The sequence below is a fragment of the Leguminivora glycinivorella genome, chromosome 14 (assembly GCF_023078275.1).
Source record: "Leguminivora glycinivorella isolate SPB_JAAS2020 chromosome 14, LegGlyc_1.1, whole genome shotgun sequence".
Taxonomy (NCBI): domain Eukaryota; kingdom Metazoa; phylum Arthropoda; class Insecta; order Lepidoptera; family Tortricidae; genus Leguminivora; species Leguminivora glycinivorella.
Genome location: NC_062984.1, coordinates 18,788,001 through 18,797,259, shown reverse-complemented (window position 1 = coordinate 18,797,259; position 9,259 = coordinate 18,788,001). Strand labels below are relative to the sequence as shown.

General features: G+C 37.7%; 1 protein-coding gene across 4 annotated transcripts; it reads left to right on the top strand.

Annotated features, from left to right (window-relative positions):
- Positions 1-338: 338 nt before the first annotated feature.
- On the top strand, positions 339-6,723 carry LOC125233276 (protein C10-like). 4 transcript variants are annotated; one of them, XM_048139226.1, is made up of 3 exons: positions 339-804; positions 1,579-1,716; positions 4,709-4,845. In XM_048139226.1, exons 1-2 carry the CDS (start codon positions 588-590, stop codon positions 1,710-1,712), a joined length of 351 nt encoding a protein of 116 aa, XP_047995183.1. In that variant the 5' UTR covers positions 339-587; the 3' UTR covers positions 1,713-1,716; positions 4,709-4,845. The 4 variants fall into 4 exon arrangements, 3 of the variants coding, with proteins under 3 accessions (XP_047995183.1, XP_047995182.1, XP_047995181.1); XR_007177841.1 differs by lacking the exon at positions 339-804 and adding an exon at positions 5,987-6,723 and having other exon boundaries at positions 1,582-1,716; positions 4,709-5,825; XM_048139225.1 differs by lacking the exon at positions 4,709-4,845 and having other exon boundaries at positions 1,579-2,320.
- Positions 6,724-9,259: the final 2,536 nt, after the last annotated feature.

The window sequence follows — 9,259 nt, the reverse complement described above, 5'->3', positions numbered from 1 at the left end:
AATATCAAAAAGGACGAGTTATTGAATTATGTCCAGGGTACCTTACTTTTACTCCACTAACTTGAGAATATCTGCATACGAAGCCGGCGCACTACCACGGGACTACGTCTTGACTTGCTCAGTTCGACGAAATCAGCCTATACAAAAGAACTTCTAATGTCATGTCACGTCGCTGATCATTGAGCGAGACATGCGCTCCAAGCGGAGAGATTTGTAACTGCAATTAAAGGGCCTCAGCCGGTCATTTCTGCTACTTTTCTACTTCGACAGATTTTCCTCCTTACCTCTATTCTCCCTGGCCTCAAGTCTAAAGTGTCAAATGCGATTTATTCATTCATTCATGGAATCGGAGTTCATTTTTTTTATCGTTTTCTTTTTCTAAGAATCTAAGTTTATCGCATCAATTCTCAAGTTTACTAGTTTTTGTATCAATTATAATTGCGGTACTTATGAGATGTTCTTACCACTGTAATCATATGCATTAAAAACGTTGTATATTAGCAAGGCACAAGGAACAATTGCTTACAAAACAAACTTAGCTTTGTCTGGAAAACCGTCGATCAATCGCTACATGAAGTCTGCTGACAATGGCATCACCGCAGAACGTGTCCGTTGACCAGATCCGGCAGATTCTTACCGAAATCATCGACTCATTAGAATCGCCTGATTACTCGTGCAAACTTGACGAAGCGAAGGAAGCCGCGGGCAATGAGATGCTGAAAATGATGCAAATTGTGTTCCCCATGGTTGTCCAGATTGAGATGGAGACAATCAAGCGCCATGGATTCAGTGGTACCCGGGAAGGTTAGCTTTTCTTCTGTAAAACCTATTAGAATTAATTTTGACATTACTTTGTTATTGGAGTGCCTTACTTTTCTGTTGTAACTTATATACATTAAAACTAATCTGGTCTACTATTATAATTATAATATTATTCTTTTAAATTAACTATACAATCAACATGACTGTTCTGTGTTCAGAAACAATCAATATAGATAGAACTCTGAAAGTAGCATAGGTTCATAGTTTTTGAATAGAAATATTGATCTCTAGAAGGAAGTAACATACACTTTTGGTTGAGATTTTTCTCTTTCGCACTCTCTACTTGATTCCTAAAAATATTCACTCTAATCTCTATGACATCATTTCTCTTTTTGTCATGTTAATAGACCGTTTTCACATTATCCGATCCGACATCGGATGTCGGAAGGATTTCAATAGAAAAAATCCAAGATGGCGCCTGTAATGTATGGGATATTGGTCCGACATCCGATATCGGATCGGATAATGTGAAAACGCACTTAAGAAAATTTATTTTAATTTTTTAAACTTTTTAATAAATGTCTTTATTATTATTATCTTATTTAACTTCTCATATGCTGGAGTGCGGATTCGCATACGAGGAAACCATATGAAAAAATAATTGCGGCATGTGAGAGTGCCTTGTGCCACAACTGAATCATGCTTTAAATATTAATATACAGTCAGTTGCAGAGAGCTGACTCCACCTGTATAGAAATTTGTTTTGCAGTGGGTGACCTCTGTCTGATTTCACTAAAAACTCATAAAAAATTCCAGGTATTGTGCAGTTCACTCAACTAGTCCGTGAGACGGAGAGCCTCGATGCTGAAGTGTCCCGCCTGCACAACCAGATCCGCAGCCACTACCTGCCTCCGGTCTCCATCAGTTCCACTGTGGACACCTCTTTGTAATTTGGTATGATTTTTTTTAAAGATTGTATGTAGCATTCCACAAAATTCGAATTTAACGCAAGGAATAATCTTGTCATCAAAATGGCAAAAGTTACATGGGAAAATATATACAATCTAAAAGCAATCAGAGTGTAGCCTTGAGGTTTTTTTCGTAGAACTTTTTCTATTTTATAGAATTTAGACGGCGTTTCGCGATTAAAATGCAAGCAGTAATTTATTAAATAAAATTAATATTTAAAAATGACGTATTTTTTATAAATGTAGGTATTTTAACTCCGCTAGATGATTAAAAAGGATCATCAGATAAACACTTCATTTACATTCTGACATGGTAACAGGAATTGAGTTAATTAACTGCCCATTCCTACCACTGTCTCACTCTTGCTCATGCGAGGAATAAAGAGGCAGAATAACGATGCGGTGCACGTTTATATAATTAATTATTGTTTGACAGAGTATAAGAAATAAAGTCGTGTATACATATATCTGGCACTTTGTCCGCATCTACCTTTGCTCACCATTGTCTTGATGATATAAAAACATAAACATAGTAACCATTGTTTGTATATTATAGTCTATTGTGAGAAAATATATAGCGTAATAAAATACCAAGCAGTTTTGAGTTCACATACTAATGCCCGAGTCAGTCTTACTAACCTTCTCAACCTATTCATAACCTGTCACCTAGGTTTCTATCATTGTAATAGTGTTGCTTAACTTCAAACTTGGGTAAATCCATTCTGCTATAAGGTTTATTATCTTTCAGATCAATATTATACTTTTTTAACCCCCGACGCAAAAACGACGGGGTGTTATAAGTTTGACGTGTCTGTCTGTCTGTCTGTCTGTCTGTTTGTCTGTCTGTGTGTGTGTCTGTCTGTGGCATCGTAGCTCCCGAACGGATGAACCGATTTCGATTTAGTTTTTTTCATTTGAAAGCTGTGTTAGTCGGGAGTGTTCTTAGCCATGTTTCATGAAAATCGGTCCACTAGGTCGCGGTCGGGGGTTTTTTCAAAATTTTAATTTTGTGGTTAGGTTATTATACATTCAATTATTCAAACTTGAAGCAGAATGGATTTACCCATGTTTGAATTTACCAATTAAGCGACACAATTAGACCTAAGCGTGTCACTGTGGTGGGATGCGTAATCTGACGCTGCAGGGTGTAAGGTAAGCGCATACAACTAAGTACAGCCAGCATCAATAGTAGCGGATGAAACAATGCACCAAAAATATCTGACATCCTGAATAAGGCCTGATTTAGACGGCGTGTGAACTCGCATGCGATTTTAGTTACATTGCGGTTACATACAATTTTTTAGCCTGTGTGGTGACGGGTTAAGAATTTCACCACCCCCTTTCTTCCCGTGGGTGTCGTAGAAGGCGACTATGGGATAGGGGTTAAATGGTAGCGTAGGCGAGAGGCTGGCAACCTGTCACTGCAATGTCACAGTTTCGTTTTCTTTCAACCCCTTATTTGCCAAGAGTGGCACTGAAGCTTTAGTAGTTTCATGTGTTCTGCCTACCCCTTTATGGGATACAGGCGTGATTGTATGTATGTATGTATATTTATCAGTGGCGGGGCGTGAAAATTTTCGTTGGTAAAGCCGGAGGGGTTTTTGGCATCTGTTTTGTATGGACTTCTACAGATACTAGATAATTTTAGGGAACCCGTTGGGAATCGAGTTGTATCGACGCTCCGCCACTGATATTTATTGATTACTCGATCGTGCTTGCCTGCCTGTTTTCATTTGTCTTTATGACCCGTTTTCTAGGTTTACGGAAGATTTCCAAAACGCATGCCATTATGCGATTCACTACTCGTTTTACTAGACTGGGGCGTCCTCGCACACTTTATATCGGCCAATGAAACTGACCGACGCAGCAATGCGTTTTAAATCAAATAGTTGACCGTATATTGTTATAAGCGACAAACACAGCGGTTAGTGCATTGTCATGTTCCTTACATTCTGTAATCGCATTCTATGGCATGAAAGGACGGCGCGCTTTAAATAATTACCTTATTTACGACACACACTAATTGGTATAAATTATAAAATCTTCACTTCCTGCGGGCGTAGCACACAGCACACTATAGTTGGATAAACTTTATCGCATCGGTGCGTCCCTATCGCACATACAAACAGTGCGAAAAGGACTGCCTTACGTTATGTCGTTTATCACGCGACCGTGCTTTTGCTGCTTGAGCTCACACGAGAGGACTGCTGGGCAGCTAGCACATAATTGGCGCAGCAGTATCTCGCGGCGAAATATAACGCACTTTTTAATTGTTGTAGTGGTATAAGGTCGGGTAGTCTATCTGCCTACCTGCGGCACAGCACAAAGTGGAGGAAAGGCCAACGTAACGCAAAGAAGAGCAATCTCGTCACTACTATTAAAAAAACTTGTATCTTCGTCTGTCAATGAAAAGAAAATTGTAGTAAGTATGTATGGAATGCATATAGACTTACTGCGTTTTAACTTTGAGGAACAGCGTGAGATACAAGATTTTTTAAAAGTAGTGACGATCTTCAACTCGCTCACTGCATGAAGACAGATTTTGGTGGTCTACTGTGTGAATTCGAGGAAAAATCTTTAAGGCGTAGGGTACTAGCGCCATTTTCGATATTTTCTTATATCTTTAAAATTACATATATTTTCTGTTCTGTAATATTTCTACACCAGTTTCACCTTTCGCCTTACACCTCTAGCCAAGAAAATCAAATTTACCGTAGTAATGTTGCATTCACTGCGTTATAATTATTAAATTGTCAACCATGTTCAGCCGCACAAGGATGACAATCTGTATTTATAACCGGTCTCTGGAGTAGAGTAATTGAAACAAACAAATATTTGTACTCGTGGTGCATTATGCGGTTGCGGTTGATAAGAGCCGCATATCAAGTTAGGCTTCCATTGCACTTTATAAAAAATACAGAGGCGTTGTTTATGGATATTTTACATGTCGACGTTAATAAAGACTGTCTCTGTTCCAGATGACGTCAATGAACATTAAACCAAAATGAAAAGGAGGAGAAATCTCTACGTGGCCACTGTGTGTGTGCTAGTGTTCCTATACTACTTCTGTGGTGTTAGCGACTATGTGTTCTCGAGGGATTTTGACAGTGAATTTGACTACCCACTCAACACGGACATCCGACCCATTGTTGTCGACATATTTAACGGTAACAAACCTAGTATAACTCCTATAAATATTTACCCATACAGATTCCTCAGTAACTCTGTCAAATGTAACGCTGTAGAGAAACTTGACTTGTTCATATTAGTAAAATCTGCTATGAATCATTTCCAACACAGAAAAGCTATAAGGCAGACTTATGGCCAAGAGAACTATCTACCAGGACGCATAGTCAAAATACTCTTCTTTCTAGGAATAAATGACATGAAATCGCAAACGCAGAAGATGATAGAAAAAGAAATAGACGAACATAAGGACATTATACAGATAGATTTCAATGATAATTATTATAACAATACTATTAAGACTATGATGTCTTTTCGCTGGGCGTATGAACATTGCTCTACGGCTGACTATTATCTATTCACAGATGATGATATGTATATATCAGTTAGCAATCTTTTGAACTATGTATCAGAGCAACCTCCTACTGGGAGCACGACTTTTTATGAAACAGAAAGAGATAGACTGCTTTTCGCCGGTTACGTGTTCAAATCGGCGCCACAGAGATATATAACTAGTAAATGGAGAGTATCTATAGACGAATACCCTTGGAACCGGTGGCCGCCTTACGTAACAGCAGGCGCTTATGTATTGTCTAATAAGGCTTTTAAAATAATGTACATAGGTAGTTTATATGTAAAGCATTTCAGATTTGATGATATATATTTGGGTATAGTAGCGAAAAAGGTTGGAATACAACCGACTCATTGTCCACATTTTTATTTTTACAAGAAGAAATATAGTAAAGAGGATTATAGTGAAGTGATAGCTTCCCATGGATTCAGTGATCATAGTGAGTTGGTTAGGGTGTGGAATGAACAGAACAGGATTATTTGATGGTGGTTTGATTGTGATAAGTGATAAAGATCGCCAGCCGTTTGAACGCCAGGTTAGGCAGCGTCCCCACTTAGGCGTCGCGTGTCTCGCGGCGCGCAACGGACGTCTCCGCCACGCCGCCTGAATGTAATTCAAAAAACGTCTCCTCAGTACATCAGTCTCAGTCTTACGTCCTTCCTATACAAAATGTAGTGAGGAGACGTTTTTTGAATTACATTCAGGCGGCGTAGCGGAGACGTCCGTTGCGCGTCGCAAGACATGCGTCTTATGAGTGTGGATGGTAGCTTAAACGCAAAAGAAGTGTTCGTAAGTCATTCAAGTGTATTCTAAACACTTGATCAAAATGTGTAGACTCTAATAAATCTCCGGACTTATCTCAAACCTCGTTCTATGTACTTTCCATGTTCTATGCTTTGTCGCCCGTGGCAACATGTCGAACGTGGTTCGCGATATATATCTGCTAGCTTATGGCGCACTACGTCAGAAACCGGTCGTTATCTATAACCCTCCGCTTGTATGGCGAGAACCCGCCCCGCGGGTTGTCCGGCATTTCAGCAAAGTTCACGAGTGCCTACGAGGCGGGTTCTTTGTTGCCAAGGTGTTAAGCTATAGATATTGTTGTGTACTTGTTTGGGTTTGACAGATGATGTTGAACAGGTTAGTATGAGGATTGATTGTAATAGCCTGATAGTGATAGGAATTAATGGAAGCAGTACAGTTAGTTATTAGACCTGTTTATTTATTTAATCGTATGGCGATATGTACAAAATAAAAGATTATAAGGCAACATTTGGCATTTGGCGTCAAGTTACTGTTAAGCCTTGATAAGGCAGAGGAAATAATTTCTCACATGATTTTTTTTTGTTTCAGAGAGATTGTTTTAGGGTTCAATTAAATTTTGCATATTTTGATACAAAGTGTATACACTTGTATGTACTTGTTTCATGTTACTTTGATACATATCAGTTAATTATTTTTAATTGTGGACATGAGAAAGAAAGATGTGAGTGTTGAGATGACGAAAGATAGGGGAGAATGGAAGAGAAAGACATGTTGTACCGACCCCACATAACGTGGGATAAGGGTAGGAGGAAGAAGAAGATTTTTAATTGTCCTGGAAACTAAAATGTATTATGTTTTGAGATTATAAAGTGTGTACACTTTATAATCTCACAACATAATACATTTTAGTGTTTATGTGTCTCAGGAGGCTCAACATAGAATTGTCTTAAGAATAATTGATTGATTTGGTGATTGTATACAGGGTGGCCCATTCAAATCGGTCAGTATGAGAAAGTCTGAAACTGTAAGACATACGAAGATTTGTTCTTAGGAACCATGTCACCGATTTTGATAAAAAGAAAAACTGCATTCATACAATTAAAAAAAAGTGTACCCAGCTGGGGAATCGAACCCGGTTGTTTTGAAAAAATAAACTTACACTATTTCTATTCAGATATCGTTTGTGTAGGTCTTAAGCAGTAAATATCTCTAAGAAACATAATGTCTAAAATGAATAAAATGCATTTTTTTCACATACTTTAATTTATCATAGTAGGTGTTCAAAGTGACCACCGTTACAATATTCAGCAAGTTCACTTCATCTTTACAACAGTGTACAAAAATAGCTATAACACCATTGAAGACCTAAAAGTAGCCATAGAGTCAACTTTAACGCAGATTCACCACATGAAGATACAAAATGCAATAGTAAGATCGTTACCTAGACGTGTTGAATATTGTATTGAAAAAGACGGTGGTCACTTTGAACACCTACTATGATAAATTAAAGTATGTGAAAAAAATGCATTTTGTTCATTTTAGACATTATGTTTCTTAGAGATATTTACTGCTTAAGACCTACACAAACGATATCTGAATAGAAATAGTGTAAGAGTTTTGAATGATTCACGGTTATTTTCATTAGACTTATATTGACCGGGATATAGACCGTGATTACCTTTTTGATCTTTGTCGAGCTCCCGATATTTCGACGCAGTTGCATGTTTGCAGTTGTTGCATTGTTTTCCGTGATCATGATGCATGCAACTGCGTCGAAATATCGGGAGCTCGCCAAAATCAAAAAGGTAATCACGGTCTATATCCCGGTCAATATAAGTCTAGAAATAGTGTAAGTTTATTTTTTCAAAACAACCGGGTTCGATTCCCCAGCTGGGTACACTTTTTTTTTTAATTGTATGAATGCAGTTTTTATTTTTATCAAAATCGGTGACATGGTTCCTAAGAACAAATCTTCGTATGTCTTATAGTTTCAGACTTTCCCATACTGACCGATTTGAATGGGCCACCCTGTATACTTTGTGAATAATTATAAGTATTCACTCTCAATTATTTAATTCAGTATTATCAATGGAGATTTAAATATGATAACGAAATTAATTATGTATAGTCTTTTTAAAAGTTCCGAGATATTCTTAGGTAATATGAGCGGATTGAGCGGTTTCAATAAAATCCTTGCCGTTTGTGCGCAGACTACCTATGCCACGATACATGGTGTTCGCGAGAAAAACATAATAATTTGAACAGCGTATTCCTAATCCCATTTTAAGACTAAAATGTATAATCTTTTCTGGATTTCGCAAGTTTCAGAGTTATTGTTATTGCCAATTTAAAAAAAAAAACATCTTATTGTTACTCAGTCCAAAAGGCAAAAATTGCTTTTCAATTTACATGACTTTTTTCTTTCGGCCTAAGAAACGCATGGTTAAAATTATTCGGTTTTCTCATAAGGACCGTGTATAATATTAGTGTCATTCTATTTATAAGGGTTATTCATACTAATATTATAAATGGGAAAGTGTGTGTGTCTGTTTGCTTGTCCGCCTTTCACGGCAAAACGGAGCGACGAATCGTGATTTTTAAGTGGAGATAGTTGAAGGAATGGAGAGTAACATAGGCTTCTTTTTGTCTCTTTCTAACGCGAGCGAAGCCGCGGGCATAAGCCTAGTGCTTCATAATTCTATAATGTGCTTTACGGTACATATGGAGTAAAAGTAGTAGCACTGTATTGTGTATTCTGTCTATGTAATGTTGCAACTTCAAAGGATCATATGTACTGTTTATTGTCTAACGTGTGAAGTGAGCATTCATCGTAATTATCGCCACTCGTTTCGAATTTCCTGTTTTCCGCACGTGTATCGTAATTACAATTTTCAGTACAGATGGTGCTTTTTTTACGTACTAGTGCGAGAAGTGGTTCATTATTGGTCAGGTCGAAACTTCGGATCACCTGTACTGAAAAACGTCGTGTCGATTCGGTCGTGTTCTAATTTATAGCCACTCGTTTCGTACTTCCTTTTTTCGCACTTGTATCGTAATGTACTATTCTGTTCAAATTTCAGAAAAGACATTGAGTTATTTCACTTGAAGACTAGAATCCTTCTGTGCCACATTCATGTATCTGCTAGCTAATGACTTACTCTCTTATAAAAATGTTTTGTCCTTTTCTGTCATGACTTATACATATAGTTGTGAGAAAGGGACAAAA

What these genes read in the sequence shown, in the direction of transcription:
- LOC125233276 (XM_048139224.1), top strand. Translation starts at nt 4,735, where the DNA reads ATGAAAAGGAGGAGAAATCTCTACGTGGCCACTGTGTGTGTGCTAGTG.